Source organism: Podarcis raffonei, chromosome 2 (assembly GCF_027172205.1).
Source record: "Podarcis raffonei isolate rPodRaf1 chromosome 2, rPodRaf1.pri, whole genome shotgun sequence".
Classification (NCBI taxonomy): domain Eukaryota; kingdom Metazoa; phylum Chordata; class Lepidosauria; order Squamata; family Lacertidae; genus Podarcis; species Podarcis raffonei.
The window spans coordinates 71,868,370-71,889,549 of NC_070603.1; the positions used below are offsets into that span (position 1 = coordinate 71,868,370).

The window sequence follows — 21,180 nt, forward strand, 5'->3', positions numbered from 1 at the left end:
TTAGTATCTAGGCAGCTTTTCCCAGGTCTGTGCTCTATGGAGCAGTTGCAGCAACAGAGGGCCACTTACTCTCCACTAGCTTATGTGTTTTCCCCCAGTGGGCTACGCACACACAGGCAGAGGCTGTGCGTGTGTGGAAGCTGCCTCTGCACTTCCCACCTCAATTCTCTCCTGGATCTAGGAGACAGTGGTGCGGGGGAGGGGCACCCGGAAGCACCCAGCCCTTCCCTTGCTTAGCCTGTCTATTTCTCCTCTACTCTCCAGCTCTGAAGTTTCCCCTGCCTCCAGCTCTTGCCTCCTGGCTAGAACAGTACCTCACAATTCACTGCCCATTCTCCAGAGTCAACTCCAGTCCCACTTCCCTCAGTGCACACTAGTCAGCATCCTGGGTGCTGTTTCTTCTGCAGATGTCTGTCCTTGTTTGGAAGATAGATCCCAAGCTCTGCTTTTTGGCAAAGGCATTCATCTTTTTTCACAAGAGTATTAGTAACTTATCTCAGGAACAAGGCAAGTTAGTATGTTTAAGTTTTCTTCCCGTATAACCAGTTTGTTTACTTAAATTCATATTATTTAAAGTTTTACATGTGCATTTTTAAAACATGGAAATAGCAGGTAAATAATACTAATAAAGATTCCTCAGCCTCAACAGTGACCTTTTGTTTTATCCCTTAAAAACCTACTGATTTTTTTCCCTTTGCTGCCAAGCTTCTGTAGGCGATAAAGAAGACATTGTTCTGTAGCAGTTAGTTGATGGTCTCTTATTTTTATTTGTAATGTGTTTTTATTGTATATAGACAGTCTAGTTGTAAACCACTTAAATATTTTTATGATCTAAATATTTTTTATAAATAAATAATCCTGCCCTACCCAACATCTATAACATAGAGTTCAACCACATATACAGACTTCCAAGAGGGAATAAGCAAGTTTACAAGAGACAAAAGATGGGGGGAATGGAAGGAGGAAGAACAGAAGGAAAGGGAGCAGGGAAGGCGAGTTTTAATATTCCCTTGCAGATCTAGATCAAACAGTTCCAGGAACAATGGCTAAATCTCACCTCTCAACAGTTAATCCTATTGCAAACACGATTAACCATTACTGTCCATTATAAACACATTCCATTATTATTTCCAGAGAGGTGGCCACATCGGTTTCTTGCAGCAGAAACAAGAAGAGTCTTTTGGCACCTTAAAGACTAATGAAAGTATTATGCCATAAGCTTTGGTGGACTTCATTAGATACATGAAGTGCTTTCCTGAATTGCAGGTACATCAGTATATATCTCTATGTGCATATGTACCTGCAGAAACTCACAAATTAAACAGTGCATTTAAAAGCCATGTTGGGGGGAATGGTTCTTTGAATTAGGCAGCACCAGGCACTCCCTGCAAGTATTCCACAAATAACTGGGTCGTAATGGTAAAGGGACCCCTGACCATTAGGTCCAGTCATGGCCGACTCTGGGGTTACGGCGCTCATCTCGCTTTACTGGCCAAGGGAGCCGGTGTTCCGCTTCCAGGTCATGTGGCCAGCATGACTAAGCCGCTTCTGGCTAACCAAAGCAGCGCAGGAAACGCCGTTTACCTTCCCACCGGAAGGCCAAATCTACTTGCACTTTGACGTGCTTTTGAACTGCTAGGTTGGCAGGAGCAGGGACCGAGCAATGGGAGCTCACCCCGTTGCGGGGATTCGAACTGCCGACCTTCTGATTGTCAAGTCGTAGGCTCTGTGGTTTAACCCACAGCACCACTCAGTATATATTCACAGGTCAATAGCGCTCACATTTTAGCAGAGCCGGTGTAAGAGAGCACTGCAATCGAATCTGTGAGATCTGGATGCTGTTCTTAGTCAAGAACTCATTGTATGTAAATAACACTGTCCCTCACACTCATTTCTACTTCTGTAAATCACAAAAAAAATCTAATTTGCAGGGTGCTTTTCATGAGAATTAAAGTGTCATATTTATTAATAGTTTGGGGGTGATGTTACAAGTAGTTTTTATTAGCCCATCTTGAGGTTGTGAGGGGTTTTTTTTAGGGAGTTAGAATGGCCCAACCAAGCTAACTGTCCTCTTTCAAGCTGTGATAAAATTCACTCAGAAGCTAGAGTGAGATGGAAGCAAAGGGGCCATTTGGAAACCAATCCACTGTAGCTCTCCCTATGCTACTATAGCAGGAGCAGTGAGGTGCGACTTGGAGGGAGGGGTCTGCTTTGACAGTGTTGATGCTTCCCTCCAGGTCAAGAGCAGATAGAAAGTGGAAACTGCTGAGTTTAGCATGCGGGGGGATTTGAGGGGCTTTATCTCAGGAATAGATTTGAGCAGCTGCTGAGCAAAGCAAGTCAGATTAAACTAAGAGGCAGGTCCTGTGGGTGTATTGCTCCAGGCCCTTATTCACCTGTTCTCACTTCACATTGGCCAATACTGAACATCTGACCCCCACTGGGTGGCAAAGTCCTCCCATCTGCAAGGCAGAAAGTGGCTGGTGCTGGAAAGGGGTGGGAGCAGCTATCAATATTGAAACATCTCAAGGGTGCAAGACTAGGAAGGTTCTGTGTGGAATACTGCTGGGCTGGACAGAAAGGCCAAACCACAGCAGGACGTGCTGGAGGTCCCACAGGGGCTTGTCAGGATCCTCTCTTGCTGAACGGAAAGGACAATGGGTGCAGGCGCCAGTGCAGAGGAAAAACATTCCCGTGAGCTGGAGAAGAAACTGAAGGAAGATGCTGAGAAGGATGCCAGGACAGTCAAGCTACTGCTTCTTGGTAAGTCCACCCCCACAGGCAGTCACTAAGGCTTTGCCCTTGTTGTGACTTTTCCCCCCTTGCTGACCCCCCTCCCAATACTCCCATTTCTTCGCACATCTGAAAGCTGGTGCTGCAGATGTTGGTGGTGAATGCATCTGTACCTTTCCAACAGTGGCCATTTGGACCCTCAAATTCTGAGGAACCTGCCCAATGGCAGTGCTACAGAGCCACCAAGGCATTATTGCAACCGCTCCATTCCCCTTTTCCATCTCAGTGTGGGGCTTTGTCCAGTGGTATAGTGTCTGGTTCTTATGAGGCAAGGCAAGGCTGAGTCCAAACACAACACAGGGAAGGAGGTAGCAGCACGCACACACACACTCTCTCTCTCCTGCCCTTAGCTGTGATGCCCTCATCATTGCGTGTACCTGCACTGCTTGTTTTCTGTGAAGCATTGCAGCTAAGCTGTCCATGGCCCAGATCATGTTATCTCTGCCATAAAGGTGAGCAGTGCTTAAAGCAATCTTAACCAAAGCCTTTGGGCCCAGGTAATCCTCCACAGCCCACTTGCTGCAGCATCAGCATAGATCCATGTCTGGAGGGAAGTTCATTATAAGGAAAGAAAGAAAAGACATGTCGTGTGAATTGGATCACTCACAGGGCCACCATGACCTCGCAGCCCAAGTCAGCAAAGCTATTATGACAGCCCTGCTGTCACCATACTTGGAATAGTTACCCCCCCCTACCATACCATGCTCTTCCCCTCCCTTCCCCAAACTTGGCATGTATCTGTCAAAGTTTGGAAAATCTAAAAGAGGTAGATAGGTAGGCTTGTCAACTGACCCCAAACCCCAGCCAGGACTGCTCTTGGGCATTTACTGGTAACTGCCCTTCAATCTGCAGTGATTGGCAATTGAAGCTTTTCACAGCAGTGGGGTACCTGCTGTAAGTATCTGCACATTGAGAAGCTGTTAAAGGCACAGCTACAATGGCTGGTTGGAAACTGGCAACTCTAGATGATTCAAGGCCTCTCCCTGCCTCTGGTTGTTTAATGTTGTATTCATCCCCAAAGTGTATTAAAAGCAAAACCGCTAACATGCTTCATGAACCCATATCTTGCAGCTGCTAAGGCAAACACAGGAGGTTTGGATTGTGTATTCTAAACATATCCGGGACAGGCTGTGTGTCATATATAGCTCTGTCCTCCAACATTGGACAATGGCCTGGGGGTGGGGAGCAAAAACCCGAGGGACTACCCCTGCTGCCCCCATCCTTCACTCAGCCTCACCCACTTCACCTCACCATAAACCTCCCAGCAGGTCATTTCTTGTGGATTTTGTGTCATAGATGGAATTAAGTTTTTGAGTCAAATACAGATTATAATCTCTTTTCCTTTCTATTTTTCCCTCACCAGGAGCTGGAGAATCAGGGAAAAGCACCATTGTCAAGCAAATGAAGTATGTGTGTGCACAGGCAGCTATTCCTTGCCCACTACAATAACTCTTAAAGAGTGATAGTGAAACTGTACTAATAGGAATTCCTTAGCATACCCAATTGCATTCTCATCTGGAAGAGACTGGTAATGCAGAAGTGCAGACCGCCCCCCCCTTCTTACAAGGCCACTTCACATACTATGTTTTTAGGTGCACACACATGGTGTTTTAAGTGAACACCTAAAAGCACAGTGTTTGAACACAACAAACATGTTTGCACATACAAGTACATCCTTCAAGGTGCGGATTACTGCTCCCTATAAAGCGTGTACTCGTTGCCAGCAGCTGGAGGGGAATGCAGTCAAACATGCTGGGAAAGAACTGCTGGCTGGCTTTCTGCATTGTTTTTATCTCCATGGTAGGTAATTTCCTCTAAGAGTTGGGAGAGGAAGAAGGGAAAATTAGCTGGTCACCTTCCTACCCGCAGCTTTCCCTAGACCTAGAGACATTTCCTCCACACACACTGTTCCAAAGGTTTCTTTCTGGCAAAATATTCTGAAGCCATTTCTAAAATCTTTGTTCTTCATGGTGGTTTTGCTTGACTCCCGTCTAACCAGACAGTACTGCTAAACTTTTCATGGCCCTGGAGAGACCTAAGCTGGTAGAGGCCTGTCTGACACATGCAGCAGAATGAAAAATTATTGTTGTTGTTGTTGTTGTTATTAACAACCCACCCTTCACTCTAAAGTCTCGGGGCAGGTTACAGCATTAAAACACTGCAGTATAGAGTCATGTGCTGGAACGGTTACAATGCCAAGCTAAGTGTCTGTCATCTCTGGCCTCTAACCCCATTAGCTGGCCTCTCAGCAGTTCCCTCCCTGCCCAACATCCTTTAGCACACTAGTCAAGACCTGCTGGATTGATTTTCTGCCCTTACCTTTCACAGAATTATCCATCAGGATGGTTACTCATTAGAGGAATGCTTGGAGTTCATCTCCATTATTTACAGCAATACTTTGCAGTCCATGTTGGCCATTGTGAGGGCCATGGGCACACTCAACATCCAGTATGGAGACTCAGCCAGGCAGGTGAGTCATTGAGGAGTGGACTTTCTCCCAATGGGAATAAAAAAAGGTAAAGGACCCCTGACAGTTAAGTCTGGTCATGAACGACTCTGGCTCATCTCGCTTTACTGGCTGAGAGAGCCAACATTTGTCCGCAGCTTTTCCGGGTCATGTGGCCAGCATGACTAAGCCGCTTCTGGCGAAACCAGAGCAGTGCACAGAAACTCCGTTTACCTTCCTGCCGGAGTGGTACCTATTTATTTACTTGCACTTTGACATGTTTTCGAACTGCTAGGTTGGCAGGAGCTGGGACCGAGCAACGGGAGCTCACCTCATCGCGGGGATTCAAACCGCCAACCTTCTGATCGGCAAGCCCTAGGCTCTGTGGTTTAACCCACACTGCCCAAAGGGAATAGTCATCTATTAATTATTCTATTTATTGTTATCATAATCAGAGGCTGATTTAAAGGGAAGGGCATTGGGGTGCTTTATTGCACTTAACTTTGCCTCCTTTCTCAACTGCAGGATGATTCCCGGAAGCTGCAGCACTTAGCAGACACCATTGAAGAAGGCTGCATGTCAAAGGAGATGTCCGACATTATCTGCCGGCTCTGGGAGGACACCGGCATCCAAGCCTGCTTTGAGAGGGCCTCAGAGTATCAGCTGAATGACTCAGCTGGCTAGTAGGAACCCATTGCTTACACCCCTTGAGGCAAAGGCCCCTTGAGGCAAAGTTACCACAGGAGTGCAGTTCTATTTATTTCATTTATAAATTGCTTCCTATGAAGCATCTCAAAATGATTTCACAATGCAATAAAAACATCAGTAAAACAACTGCATATACAAAAACAGTTAAAACAATACACACAGAGACAAAATTTAAAATGTAATGCATATAATGACTAAGGCTTTTTTAAAAATCCTCTTAGAAGGCTTGTTGAAAGAGGAAATCATTTTCAACAGCCACTGAAAAAGCAGCAGAGATGGCAACGACTGGGTGCACCTGGAGCCACACATCTCTTCCCACTGAACTAACATAATTGCATGTTTGGGAACTTTCTTAAGACATTTATATTTGTGCAACTCTGACTGAGAATATGCCTGCTCCATAGGCAAGCCCAGCAAGCATAGAAATCCAGGGGAGAGAACGTCCTTATGTTCAGCCACTCTTGGGCAGCCTTCACCCGCTGCAACTGGCAAGGTGCTTCCCTAAGAAGCAGAAACTTGAAAGGTAATTCAAGAAGGAAGGTTGAGATCAGGAAACTTCAGCTTTGCTGAATTTGAGCAGTACAGCAGAGTACTTAGCAGCCACCTTCCTGCTGCTGATTCTTTAAGAACAATGTTATTTTTTTCTGATATAACCTGCTACTCACCTTGTCCAACGCACATGGCCACAGGAAACATAGGAAGCTGCCTTATACTTAGATCATGGATCCATTTGGCTTAGTATTGCCTAGACTTAGTAATGTCTACACTGACTTGCAGACTCTTCAGGGCTTCAGGCAAGAGTCTCTTCCAGCCCTTCTTGCAGAGATGCCAGAGTTTGAGCCTGCCAGCATGCAGAGCAGGTGTTCTGCCTCTGAGTCCTGGTCCTTCCCCATTGTGACTGCCCACTCTGAAGACCAGAGGTCTCTCAGGTCTAGTTCACATAGTAACCCTGTTACCTTTCTCTATTCACAGTTACCTGAGGGACCTGCCGCGACTAGTGGCCCCTGGATATGTCCCCACAGAGCAGGATGTTCTCCGCTCCAGGGTTAAGACAACGGGCATAATTGAAACCCAGTTTTCCTTCAAGGACCTCCACTTCAGGTATTGTATGACTGTGGCTGGCGGACAACCGGCCAATAAGAAAGATTGCAAAAGAGGGTGGATCATGCATCTGTGGAAGCAGTTGCCATGGAGTAACTGGTGCAGCATTGTGATGAAAGGCATGAGTTTTGACTCCCCCTCCCAATCCACCACTGGAACTCCCAATTCAGCCATGAACAGGCCGATTGGTTTTAGGCAAGCCGCTCCCTCCTGGCCTCCCCACTTCCACCTGTAGTATGATAATATTGACCTGCTTTATAGCACTGTGCCAATGTACGGAAGGGCTTTGGACAATTAGGAAAAATCATTCCATAAGTACTCTGTTTCATTTTATGGGAAAAAGGAGAGAAAGGTACATAATTTAAATATCTTGTACCTCAGTTATTCATGTAATGGATAATCCAGCACAATCCTGATAGGTATACACAATGGTGCAGTTAGGTGATTTTAGATTTTGGGCTCAATGGCCTTATCAGAGGGGGGGGCGGAGGTTGGGTGTCTCTTTAGATGGTCCTGTGTATTACTTCACTCACTTCAAACTCTGGAAAGCCATCTCTGCTGTGCTTCTCCCCTCCCCATTCTCACTCAGTCCCAGAGATAATAAATGCTCACCCATCCAATTTGACGGTCAGCTCTTCATTCACCTCGCTGTTAAGGACCACATTTTGGGGCCCCTATGGCTCACTGCAGACCTTTCCCCATCAATTTGCAGTAACACATTGGGGGACTGCTGGGGAAGGCTGTTCAGAAGGGGCCTGTCTTAACTTCCTGGCAGGATGTTTGACGTGGGCGGCCAGCGCTCAGAACGCAAGAAGTGGATCCACTGCTTTGAAGGAGTCACTTGCATCATCTTCATTGCTGCCCTCAGCGCCTATGACATGGTCCTGGTGGAGGACGACGATGTGGTAAGTAAGACTGTTTAGACTTTGGCTGCCAGGATTTGTAAACAGGCGTGGTGGATTAGTGGCAGAGGTAGTGTGTGGAATGGTTACAGTGTCAGACTGGGGAGATCACCGTTCAAATCCTCACTAAGCCATGAAGCTCATTGGGCAAGTCACTCTGCTTAACCTACCTCAAAGGGTTGTTGTGAGAATAAAATGTGTTAAGGGGACGGTGCCCTACAGCTGCCATGTGCTCATAGAAGGAAACATGGTGTATAAATAAGACATACCACATTTTCCTGTGTTTAAGACTTTTTTAATTATAATTAAATGTTAAGAATTGGGGGTTGTCTTATACACGGATAGTGCAGAGGGGGCAATTACGGGCGGCCGCGAACAGGAGATTGTCAGCGGCTATAGGTAGGGTGATTGGTGGCTGTGGCAAGGCCTGTTGGCGATTGGCTGCTGCACCGGCAATTGGGCGGGCGATTGGCGGCTGCTGGCGGCCAGCGGCCAGATGATCAGTGGCTTCGGCGAGGTGTGTAATTGGCAGTGGTGGTCCAGCGTGTGAGCGACCCCCCCCCCAAATAGCTCAACAACTCTGGGCAATCCCCCCCCCAAAAAAGCTGAACAACTCTTGGCAATTTCCCTCCATTTGGGGGTCCCAAAAAATAGAAAAATATGGTAAGTAGTGCCAAGACTGAACTGGCTGTGGCATATCATGGTGAAATGACCTAAAGGGGATTAGGATAGTGTTACAGAATGCACCTTCTGTGCATTTAGGACACAGTTTTTGCCTACTGAAAGGCAGAGGAGCAACATTTCTGATAAAATCTGATTTAGGACTATGGTTGAAATTGAAGGTCTTTCTAATCCTGCCTTCCCTTTCAGAATCGCATGCATGAGAGCCTGCACCTCTTCAACAGTATCTGCAACCACCGCTACTTTGCCACCACCTCCATTGTTCTTTTCCTCAACAAGAAAGACGTTTTCCAGGAAAAGATCAAGAAGGCACACCTCAGCATCTGCTTTCCAGATTATGATGGTGAGTTCCCTGCGTGCAACATCCACATTGGTGTGGCTGAGACATCTTCTAGCGGGGGGGGGGGGAGCACTGACAGCCCCCCAGATTCTGTTGGATTCCAACTCCCATCAACCCTAGCTAGCATGGCCAGTGTTGGAGGGTTATGGGTGTTGCAGTCTAGCTCTTGGATAGCTCAGTTGGTTAGAGAGTGGTGCTGATAACACCAAGGTTGTTGGTTCGATCCCCATATGGGACAGCTGCATATTCCTGCATTGCAGGGGGTTGGACTAGATGATCCTCAGGGTCCCTTTCAACTCTACGATTCTATGAGCATCTGGAGGGCCACAGGTATCCCATCCCTTGTCTCCTAGTGAGCAGAAATGCCGGAATTTGCATGGTAGATGCAAGAAGAGTGTTTTCTCTTTTTTAATTCTGAAAAAGGCTTCAGAAGATGAACACCAGCACGGTTTCAGACTGGTCTGGTATTTTTATCAAATAAGCAAGAAATGGAAAATTGCATACATTTAGATGAAGTAAGGAGGAAATAAATTACCAAGGGCTGTACCATCATCCCACCCGCCTTTCCAAGAAATATGGTGGTACTAGATGAGGACTATAATATCACAATGAAGCAAGTTTTAATTTCTTCATCTCCACAAAGGCTCCCTCTTGTCAACCTATAGGGTCAAATAATGCATTCGGTACAACTGATTCCATACAAAGATGGCCCAAGGAACACATTATTTTTGCAGCTGGCCTAACCATGTTAGAATTCACGAGTTCAGCCATGTTGACTTTCTGAATGACACCCACTTCTATTATTTCATGGAGCTGTTAACAACCCTCCTCTATTTTCTTGGGTGGAGGCTGCGTTAATCATGTGACTGGGGATGGGGAGGGCCACACACGGGAATGGGAAGAGTTGGCCCTTTGTGCCCCCGGTGGAGAGCTTGGCGCTGTGTGTGCTTGGTGCTGTCTTGAACTTTTATTACAGGGAGAAAATAGATGGAGTATTTCATTCGCTCCCTTGGGCAAAAGGAACAAGTTATTTTCTGTAATCTATGGATATTATCTTGCAGGGAGAGAAGGTGGGTGTTCCTTTTGTGGAAAAACCCAAAAACAAACATGTTTTGAGAAGGATGCCACTAGGGGGCCTCGGTGCTCTGTGAAACATGACACTCCTCTGCCACGTAAACCAGAACCTGGCATCTCTAGTAATCTTCCAAGGGCTGTGTGACAGACAGAACTTTTTTTAAAAAGTTTTCACACTTCTGCCTTGCCTATTATTCCTCATTTTAGTCTTTAAAATTGCTTTCCTCCAGCTCCTACCAAATGCAGGCACTTCAAATGTGATGTGCTTGATGTGGTCATGGTTAAAAAGCTGAATACATGCAAAACTCCTTTTTTTTAAAAAAAGGAGTCATTGGATGTTGCGAATGGAGAGGGAGGGTGGCTTAACCAATCCCCCTTTGGCCATTTTCTTGCTCAAAACTGCCCCCAAACTGCCTTTTCACCCACAGTGGAAAAGTCTAGTGTCGGGGCTGATGCCCAAATGAGGAGCAATTAGGGCATTTCTTTACTTTGGGTTCTGGCCCAAATCGTGTCTAAAGCAGGGGACACTGGCCTAGCAGGGAAGCATGTGTCTAGGCTAACCCTGCCCCACTTACCTCCCCGACAGATGCTTTTCTCCTCAGCTACTGCAGTGAGTAGCAGCAGTGAGTTCAGCTGGAAGAGAAGTACTGGGTGGTTAGAGGGAAGGTTTTGCTCCCTTCATCTGCACACTACTTCTGCTTTCAATACTGGTCCCTCGGCTCCCTACTTGGTACCGTATTTTTTGCCCCATAGGACGCACCAAGTTTTTTTGGGGGGGAATAAAGAAAAAAAATTATTTCCCCCCCAGGTGCTTGTGGGGCCGGCAGCGGGGAGAAGCACTCTTCTTCCCGCCGCCCGCCTTCAGACCAGGTCCGGGGACAGCGGGAAGACGCGCTGCGCCTCCCCGCTGTCCCCGGAGCTTGCAGGGCTGGCGGCGGGGAGAAGCACGCGTCTCCCCGCCGTCAGCCTCCAAACCACATTGGGAGACAGCGGGATGGCGGCGTTCTGCCTCCCGCTGTCCCCCGACCTTGTGGGGCTGGCGCTGGGGCTCTCCTGAAGCCTGGAGACCGAGAGGGGTCGGTGCGCACCGATGCCTCTCGCTCTCCAGGCTTCAGCGAAAGCCTGCATTCGCCCCATAGGATGCACACACATTTCCCCTTCATTTTGGGAGGGGAAAAGTGCGTCCTATAGGGCGAAAAATACGGTATATGTGATTGGAACAGACAAACAGACCTGATGGCACATCCAGTTTTACCCTTTGTGTGAAATTTGTATTATTTTAGGCCCAACTATGACACAATAGTCATTCCAATAAGAAAAATATCTGGGAAACCCTGGGGTTATCAAAATCTCAAACTTTTTAATAAAAAAGCATGATTATTTGAATCTAAGAACGTTCTAATATACCATTTGAAAGCTTAGAGAACCCTGGAAAGCTGCACAAACTTAGCAGTCCCCACACCCCTTTCACCAAATGAGCAAGTTTTTAGGAAGAAGCTCTCTTACAAATGTCAGATGAGGTTTATATGAATGACGAGGGCCCCTAATATATGCAGAACCAGAAGTTACCTGGGGAATTACAGAACATCGAAAGGGATGTTCTCTGAGCAACAGAAATGTGAGGTACAGAGCACTTCCCACAGAGGAACGTTTGCTATAATTATTGCTATCGTGTCTAACAAAGTGATTAAGCTTCAGCAGCTGCCGTGCTCTGCATGGCAGAGATTGGGATGAATTCTTCACAGCCTGAAGTCCAGCAGGTGTCAGGTTTAGCGTCGTGGACAGGGGGCACATCATAGTTGTGTCCATTCTCAACCTGCCCCAGGAGGCATATCTCACGATAAATAATTAGAGCCCTGCCTCATTTGTGGATGGAGGATGATTCCGAGGCAGGAGGTATCATGTGGAAATGTGTAGAGGCAGATTTTTAAAAACCAATTCCTAAGTGAAGCTGCTCTCTGATACCATCCCAGCATCCGTGTCTACACAGGGCCCAATACCTACGAGGATGCTGGTGCCTACATCAAGGTGCAGTTCCTGGAGCTGAACATAAGGAAAGATGTGAAGGAAATCTACTCACACATGACCTGTGCCACAGACACCCAGAATGTCAAGTTTGTCTTTGATGCTGTCACTGACATCATCATCAAAGAAAATCTGAAGGATTGTGGCCTTTTCTGACTGCAGGTGGGTTTTTCTCCCAGGTTGGTCAACTCTATGCAGTGGGTAAGCCAAGACCCCACTTTCCTAGTGCAAATGGTCAGGCGGATCCTGTTGTATTATTTGATTGTGCAATGAGAAGTAAAGCAGCCTTCTGTAGCAGAGCAAGGCAGACTCTTGGCATCACCACTGAACCATTTGCAGGGGGGTGGAGTGGGAGGCCTGCATCTCAAAACTGGAGGATAAATACTTTGCACATAGAAGGTCAAAGATCACAGTTCAGTGTCTGACCTCTCCAGTTTGGTAGTAAGTGATGTGAAACCACCCTGGTCTGAGGCCCCAAAGAACTGCTCCCAGGGAGAGCAAATGAGTTTTAGACAAGCAACTTGGCCTAGTAAGCAATGAATTCCCATGGTCCCTTAACAACAGAGGGCAAGCGACCAAGCCCTGCTTGTGGGAATCTGTGAGGAGTTGGGTTTGCCAATATGCAGAGCAGGATGTTGGACTAGATAGCTTTGCTGGCTCAGAGCAAGGATAGGGTAGGCCAAAGGGTTGCTAGGACAGGGTAGGCCAAAGTGGCTTTCAAGGAAAACTAGTTGCTAAGTGGGATCTTTGTTCCTCACTTTGTACCCCTTTTCTCTCTCTAGGTATTCCTGGCCCTTCTGGTGAAATGCAGCATTGCAAATTCAGCAGTGTGAAAGGGAAGCTTTCCCCTCACCTGAGCTTATGCACTCATTCGCATTCGTTCTTGCATGCTGGCTGGCTATAGTGATCCACATATGGGGAAAGGCGTTTCTCCCTCATCTGAGCTAAGCCAGACAAAAGATTCTCCATCCCCTCATGGGCGTTTAATTGACCCTCTGGAGTTGGAACTCTGAGATTACTAGGCAGCTTCCAAACTACACCCCAGGAGTGCTGACCGCTACCTCTTCATTGACACCCAGGAAAAGCAGGCAAGAGCTTCATTCTGGTAACTCACTTTCTGTGGCGTGGAAGTTGTTAAGCATGTGTGGAGTTTCATCAGATACTGGGCTTGCTTGCGGAGTCCTGACAGTTTAGGAAACCTTTTTCTTTCTGTCCCCTTTGATTTCTGCTCTTGTAAATAGTGGGCACTTGCTAGGCTTCTTATAGGTGTACTAGGGCACTAACACACCTGTGCACACAGGGTGCTGCAGTAGCACGAGTAGATGGAGAGAGATTCGAGCCTTTACACAAGGTTGCAAAAGCTTGAAAACCAAACTCCTGGTCAAGGCACAAGTCAAAATCCTAGAGCTATCCTTAATACAAGATTTCAGTTTTAATTTTTGCTTAGATGGCATTTTCTCAGCATGGTTCTCTAGTGAAGCCTTTTCTTTGTTTCACTGGGGGGCTCTGTAATTATCTGTAGCAGCACCAACAGTATGTGCCCAAACACACTGACCTCACAATATCACAAATAGCTGGTTTTATCAATAAAGTAGTAAGTACAATTTTTTCTTTATACTTTATATCTTTCATTTCTAGGACTTAGAATCATTTATCTATTACTCTTTCTTTAGCTTGGTGTGATCTGTATTTAGTTACTAGTTCTTAGACCCAAAAGTCCACGTGTTTGTGTTAACTACCAACCATTACTCATGAATTAGGATGGTTTCATCCTGGAAGAAGAGATCAGGATCCTCTTTAGCCATCAGCAAAGATATACACAAAATCATGAGGTTGTCTTGAAAATCCAGGGCTATTTTATGTGATCTTAATTCACCTGCTGGGTCATTCAGAAATTACTATCCCAATTCTTTTGGTTGGGGAGGGGGAGACCTCTATAAGACAAAAGTGTATTTTAAAATAGAGTTGTGCTATAAAACAACATATTTCACACCCATGTATAGATGGCTGTGGTTAGTTAAAGCACGCTGAATGGGAAAGTACATTAAAAATGGCAATTATGGTACATTAACTGGAGGCTACAGGAACTGTGCAAAAGGAGGCAGAACCAGCCATGGATTCTGCACAGATCCCAGCAGTCAATGTTCATAAATAATGTAATGGCATGTGCATGTTCAATTAACAGGGAATTCCACACATTTTCTGATCAGTGTGTTCACTTGGACACTGAACATTTGCAGGTCAACATAGATTTATATAACACATTGAACAAAACCTGAGAGAGTAGGCATATTGACTGCACAATGGACACAATTCCTTTTTCATCTTTCTATTATGTGCACATTTTCCACATCTGAATATGCACAACAGCTGCTTTCCCTGCACATTTGCTCTATGTGCACACTCCCTGCCCCAACCCCAGCACCACAAGAAAAAAGAAGATAGTTCCTCATGGTATTTCCAAGCAGAGGTCTCTAATGGGAACCTTGAGAGATGGCTTTCAGAGTTGCTCAAGTTAGGAAAGGTTCTTCTTTGCTGTCTATGATATGTCTCTGGCTTCTTCCCAGCCAAGCAAGGAAGCCAGTGGTGTAGTCCACACCATGCAGCAAATGGTTACATACACCCCCCCACCAGAAAGCCCCTAATCAGCTGTGGGGGCGGGGAATGGCAGGTGATCGCTGCATTGGACACTGCTAGAAAGGCTAGGAGCCCATGTGTTATCTTAAAACTTTACTCATTCATGCTTGTTCTGGGAAGTGCGATTTCCAAGGGTTGTGGCTGATCATAAACTTAAACAAAGCCATGTGCCTGAGTTTTATCTAAACTAAACCACTTGCAAACCTTGAAGTGCAGATGATGCCACACTGATGGAATGCCTTTCAGAGCCATGTGCGAAGCCAGCTCTTCGGTGCTGTGTTGTGTTTTCGTGGCCCCGGTTTAAAGCAAAATGGTCTGGCGAAATCCATTTGGCAATGCAAAAGTCCTCCCTGGTGCGTGCAAGAGAAGCAATGCAGAGTAAACAGGGCTTTCTTTCTACTTTTTATTATTTCAAACCGTGTGAACAATTTGGTAAAACATTGTGATAAAAGCTAGGCTGCGTCTTGACGGTTACTAATGGCCCCGGTGCCCATCGACTGCCCGGCAGGCAGGACCGCTTAACATACAGCAGTGTTTCCTCAACTGATACTACAGTTAGAGCTAAGAAAATACATTAAAATAGACCTGACATTACAGCAACCTCAGGCCCTGGGGTGGGGCACAAAGGAATGGAAAGAAGTCCTTAGTGGAATCTTAGCCCTTAGGAACCTAATTCTGTGGCCAGGAAGAAAAGGTGTTTTAAACCCATGGGCGCTGCCCCCTCGTAAAAAGCTTGGCCTGGACCACAGCAGAAAGGGAGAAAAGGGCTGGGGGGAAGAGAAAGGGGGAGTCCATTTTATGCTAATCTAAAACACAATGCACATTGAAGCAAACTAAGAAACAGATGTAAACATACAGACACCCTCAAGGCACAAAATTTACTAGAGAAGATGAGCTCATGTTGGGCAACTCAACTGTTTACTACATGACATTTTAAATAAGGGTTTCTTTTTTTAAAAAAAGGTTTTCTTTTTTAAAAAAAAAAAGGTCAACTTTTCCTGCACAAGTTGGCTTCTGGAGGAATGTTTTTTTCGTTTTCTTGCCAGTCTGTGCAAATCATGGAGGTAGGAGCTGAGAAGCTTGCTCCATGGCAAGAGCTCCACCTGTTGGAAGGTGAAAAACAAATGGACAGTGGTTTGCTTTGGCAGAGCCAGACAAGAAGTTTGCTTGGACCATTTGCCTTTAAAAAAAAAAGGAAAGGAAAAATCATTCAAAACATGTCCAAAGCCCCTTGACCGGTTACCTTCTGCACTTCAGCTTTAAAAAATAAAAATAAAAATGGACATACATGGAAATGTTACAGCTATGGCAGGCCACCAATCATTGGTGCTTCAGTAAGGCTTTGTGGGCACAGGGATAGGATACAAGCAGCCTGCAAGAGGCACCCGGGACAGCACAGAGCAGGGGAAGCAATGGAAACTGTCCCTCGGACAGGCAGAAACTCCAAAGTCTCATCATTAGGGAAATGAAAAGGAATGGAACAAAAATGTAAGAAGCAGAAGTCATTAAATGGTGCAGTCCTCCCTTCATCAAAACCAGCCTCTTCCTCATATGGAGCAGTTCAAGTAATCCTGCAAAAGGAGAGAGCACAGAAAAGTGAATCAGCTCAAGCTGGCAGAAGAGTGCATTGGCCACAGGCATTGGCAGGACCCCTGGAGCTGCTTTTGGAGTCTGCTGCCTCTGATTTTCTGCACATCTGTCAGAACGGAAGTCAATTATCTGAAGGAGGTGGACAGATATACACAAACATTGCTCACTTCAGTGGCCATGATGGACCCAAGCAACATTCAGCTTGCACCACATGTGCAACCATTGATTCAGTACCTCCCCAGTCTGTGAGCTAAATGTTTGTAATATACCCAGAAAAAGAAGGCTTCATCCATCATTTCTTAAACACATAAGAAGACCCTGCTGGACCAGGCCACTTATTATTCATTAAATTTGTATATTGCCAATCATCAGAGGATCACAGGGCAGTTTACAATATAAAAACACAATAACAAAAAGAATACTCCCACCTCCCCAAGTCTGAAAGGCCAGAGATAGTTTAATACAAAGCCAAAGGCCTGGGAGCTAATCTCTGATGGACCATCTTCCTGAGCCTGGAATTATGTCAAGGGGCCCAGACGCATTTCAAGATTGGTTCAGAGCAGTTTAACAAGCTGATCCCCATCAGATTTTGAAGAGCTTCATCTCCACTGGGGCTGAAGGGAGCCCACATGAAAACAAGCTAGCATTCCTCCCTTCCAGCAAGCCAAGCCCTCCAGCTCCCATCAACTCAATGGGCATCAATGATTCTGCTTCATCTTTCTGCAATGGCAAAACCACTCCTCTGCCCCTTCGCCCTGCCAGCTCTCAGTGCCCATCCACCTTTGGCATCTCAAACAGTCACTTCTGCTACTACCTTTGAGACACAGCCACACACAATGGTGCATTAAGATGTACAGAGATGTCACAGAATTGACAGCCCTGTCTTGCTCACACATTTATTTCCTGGGAAGAAACAGAAGTGCATGCCCTTTCGGGCACATGGATGAGTGTGTGCAATGCCTCACCTTCCTGTGTTCCTCAGTAGATGCCGCCTGGAGAGCTAGAAGAGCCCACAGTCCTTCAGGTTATTTTTGATGATGACATCAGTGACAGCATCGAAGACAAACTGCACGTTCTTGGTATCAGTGGCACAGGTGAAGTGGGTGTAGATCTCCTTGGTGTCCTTCCTCTTGTTCAGGTCCTCAAACTTGCTCTGGATGTAGCCAGCAGCTTCATCATACTTGTTGGCCCCTAAGGAAGAGGAGGAAAGAAAGAGAATAAGAGAGAGATCCACAGAATGATATCAGGACAGGACTAGGTGCACTAACTCAATGTAGATTTCTGCCCCCGAAATGACACCCATGGAATCAGATGCTGGTAGTTCAGAAAAGCAATGCATTAACTCCTGCTCTAGTCCTTAAAGAGGCCAACATATGCTGCTAACAATACTGGGAACAATCATGATACCTACAGCTCAAGCTTATTTTAATCCATGAGCAGTTTATAGTAGAAATGTGGTATGGCAGAGTTGAAGACTCTGGCCCGGAAAGAGCTCCAATTTCATCATCTGCCTAGTACTGAGTAGTAGCTGGATGAATTTACAGCAAAACTGACTAAATAAATTCAAAGGGAAATACACTGACTGACCGGCTCCTCCTCATGAAACTCAAGAGCCCCACAGCTTAGTCATACCAGGAAGCTGCAATGCTGACACAAGCAATTGCAATAGAGCGGTGCATTTTTCGGGGTGTGTGTGTTCAAGTCACTTTGCAAAATGATCAGTTTCACACTTTCCAAAGCAATATGAGAACTGAAACACAGCCATCCTTTGAAATTCACACTTATCTGAATTTTGTGGTGCAGTTCTCAAACCATAGTTGACAAAAATGCAAAAAAAAAAAAAATGCATTAGGGTGAATTTGTGTGGACAACAACAACAATTATTTATTATTTATACCCTGCCCATCTGGCTGGGTTTCCCCAGCATTATTAGTAAAAATTGCTTTGCAATAATGTGCACCTTAGTCAAAACCGCATTTATTAGGAGAAATTAGAAGTAAAATGCTGTTGAATTTTCATGAGGATTTTTATTTTTTTTAATTGCAAGATTGGAAACATGAGAAACAGACAGAACTGAAATTTGCAGGTTCTTCCATCCCTAGCTGTGCTTTACATACCATGCCTCTCTGGTCAGGAGGAGGCTTAAAAACTGAGAAAAGAAAAAGGAGGGGAAGAGATCCTTCCCTGCAGATTCCCGAAGAAGCGATTCTAACTCTTGGCCATTTTTATATATTCATCACAGCTGAATGGTGGTTCAGCTGAACAGCAGAAGTTTGAGTGGAGCAGGGATGGAAAGATACTGAGAGTAAAAAAATAAAAAAGGTGACGATTTTGAACAATGGCAGAGGTTTGAGTAGAGCAAGCAGGGGGAAGGGTAGCCCACAGGGGAAGCAGCAGTTTAAAACAAGGTTTGAGTACAGTAAGAAAGGAGTTGGGAAAGGCTCTGTTGTGTTAGTTTTTTGTGTTTGCTTCTGTGTGTGTATATCTCAACTATTTCTCTTTGTTAAAATTGTTTCCTTCCTTCCTTCCTTCCTTCCTTTCTTTCTTTCTTTCTTTCTTTCTTTCTTTCTTTCTTTCAAAAAAGAGCAACCCCTCAGTGTCCCTCCATCCCTAAATACAATGCATTTCATTCTGATACCATGTGTTCCAGACGCCAAGTTCCAGATTCAATGCAGTAATTTAGCACAGATATTTTCTTAACGAACAAACATCCAGCTGTGCACAGCATTACCTGAACTTAACCTTCTCTAACTAAAAAAGCTAGCTGACCACCTTGTTCTTAAGATTCTACTCGTCTTATATATGCAGTAACATATATAGTGGGATATGTGTGTGTAAAGAGGCTGCAGAATAGAAGAAAGGAGGGAGAACAGAAACGGGGGCAATCTGTGTGCAAGGGAGAACTGAGAAAAGGAGGATGGAGGGGGAAGGAAGGGAGTGAATGTAAAAAATGCAAAAAAAGAAAGAAAGAAGGAGTAGAAAGAAGGGGCCTGAAAGGGTCTGAAGAATGGGAGGAGATGGTGGCTTCATAACCGGGCAGAATATGAAAAGGGTGCTTTGTAGTTGCAATATGTGGAAGGAGGAAGATGCAGGGGGTTACCAGGGGGTGGGTTTCTGTGCAAGGGGAGCTGCACAATAGGAGGGTTTGGAGGAGGCGTCTACATGGGAGTGAAGGTGAAAATGGGTTGCAGAACAGAACAGGCAAGTGGCTTCAGAAGTAGGATTGGGAAGCTGCATGGGATGGGGAATGGAAGGGGATGGCAAGCAGAGTGAGCAGGGGTGCAACATGTTACTTAAATTTGTCAGAGAAGCTGCCTTGGCCTTGTTCCTTTACTCACTTTCCCTACACACTGCAGCTGATGAGATTATCAGCAAAAGAAAATTCCACACTTCCTGCCGTGCACAAAAGCAGTGTTGAACACCTCCCTTTTCCACTGCCAAAGTCTTACAACTCGGCCCCTGACACACAGCACTTACCATTCACTCATTAGCTACAGCCACACTTGTTGAACAAAATGCAGACTGGTTGTCTTCTGAATTTCATTTCCTCCTGGGTCTATCCAAAAGGCCATGCCCTTCCTTTCTACTGTTCTAAAGACACAGGGCTTGTGCTGTCACTGAATTGCTCCACTCTCTTGCAAGAAAAATCTAATTATCACAGGAACTTCATTCAACTGGGAGTCTTGTGGCACTCTGAAGGCTAACATATTTATAGTAGCAAAGCTGTATATGCCACGGTAAATATTACAATTTTTTAAGGTGTTACCTCTTCCCTTTCTGTTTGTGGTTACTTTTCACGATCTGAACTGTATAAATGACAAGGTCTTCAAGCACAAGTTTACACAGGTCCACACGCTACTGCCCCCTAGCTTACAGAAATAGAAATGTTCCCCTGGAATCAAAGCATGTGTATCAGAGATTTATAATACGACTTATGTTGTTGAAAAGAGACCAGAGTGTACAATAAAGCAATAGGAAAACTGCCCCACATTTCCCATGTGAAAACTTGGCTGCCTATATTCACCCTTACATGCCTGGTCCCTTATATATTACAAAATGTGTGCACTGGTCAAATGTGCAATTTACCTGGTAACCACATTATTTCCACCACAATCCTCTGCTTCTAAAAGTGGAAGCTTTGTCAGAATTTGGCAAAAGTGTGCATTGCCTACATTTCATATTATGTTATATGCATGGAAATCGACACACAGCTTTCATAGGCATCTGTAGATAGAAACTTTCTCCTTAACCACCTTTTGAATAGGTCTTGCCCATCTTTGAATTGTAGTTTTCTCCGCAGTGAGTCTGTGCAAGTTTCAGGGCATAAATTACCCTTCTAGGGTTGCATTTCAAATCTTTTCAGGCTCAGCAGCATGGTGTGATGGAAGTGGTAGTCCAACAACATCTGAAAGGCCACAGGCTCCCCATCCCTGACCTAGAAGAATCCTATAATAAATTTGGCCTGTACACCACCTCCCACTAGATTTTAGTTCTAAACTAAACTGGGAGTGATACAGAAAGGGAGATGGCAGGGCACAAGGGGTGGGGGGATTGTGAGACAGAAACTTGCTCCTTGCCTGCCACTAACGCCAATCCAAGGACAGTGTTCCCAGACCAAAGAGTACTGGAGTAATTAAGGACTTGTGGGATTTGAAGTTAATTTCTCAAATAAAAAATGGCGCCACATACCTGTGTACTCCGGGAAGCAGATGGCCAAGGGGCTGTGGATGATCTTCTCCTCAAAGAGATCCTTCTTGTTGAGGAAGAGGATGATGGATGTGTCTGTGAACCACTTGTTGTTACAGATGCTGTCAAACAGCTTCATGCTCTCGTGCATCCGATTCTGTCAAGGCAACAAATATGCTGAGCCAAGAAGTGTGCTC

General features: G+C 45.5%; 2 protein-coding genes across 3 annotated transcripts in view; one reads left to right on the forward strand and one right to left on the reverse strand.

Annotated features, from left to right (window-relative positions):
• The first annotated feature begins 1,756 nt into the window (after nucleotides 1-1,756).
• Nucleotides 1,757-13,183, forward strand: GNAT1 (G protein subunit alpha transducin 1). 2 transcript variants are annotated; one of them, XM_053377407.1, is made up of 9 exons: nucleotides 1,757-2,763; nucleotides 4,157-4,199; nucleotides 5,122-5,263; nucleotides 5,765-5,922; nucleotides 6,920-7,048; nucleotides 7,824-7,953; nucleotides 8,821-8,974; nucleotides 12,036-12,232; nucleotides 12,853-13,183. In XM_053377407.1, exons 1-8 carry the CDS (start codon nucleotides 2,658-2,660, stop codon nucleotides 12,224-12,226), a joined length of 1,053 nt encoding a protein of 350 aa, XP_053233382.1. In that variant the 5' UTR covers nucleotides 1,757-2,657; the 3' UTR covers nucleotides 12,227-12,232; nucleotides 12,853-13,183. The 2 variants fall into 2 exon arrangements, with proteins under 2 accessions (XP_053233382.1, XP_053233383.1); XM_053377408.1 differs by lacking the exon at nucleotides 12,853-13,183 and having other exon boundaries at nucleotides 12,019-12,194.
• A 1,913-nt stretch (nucleotides 13,184-15,096) lies between these two features.
• GNAI2 (G protein subunit alpha i2) overlaps nucleotides 15,097-21,180 on the reverse strand; it is a 124,859-nt gene continuing 118,775 nt past the window's right edge. The window contains exons 7-9 of the mRNA XM_053377406.1: nucleotides 20,987-21,140; nucleotides 17,263-17,488; nucleotides 15,097-16,278 (exon numbers count right to left, since the gene is read on the reverse strand). Coding sequence (XP_053233381.1) covers nucleotides 17,298-17,488; nucleotides 20,987-21,140 — 345 coding nt within the window. The 3' untranslated portion in view covers nucleotides 15,097-16,278; nucleotides 17,263-17,297. The remainder of the gene's footprint in view (nucleotides 16,279-17,262; nucleotides 17,489-20,986; nucleotides 21,141-21,180) is intronic.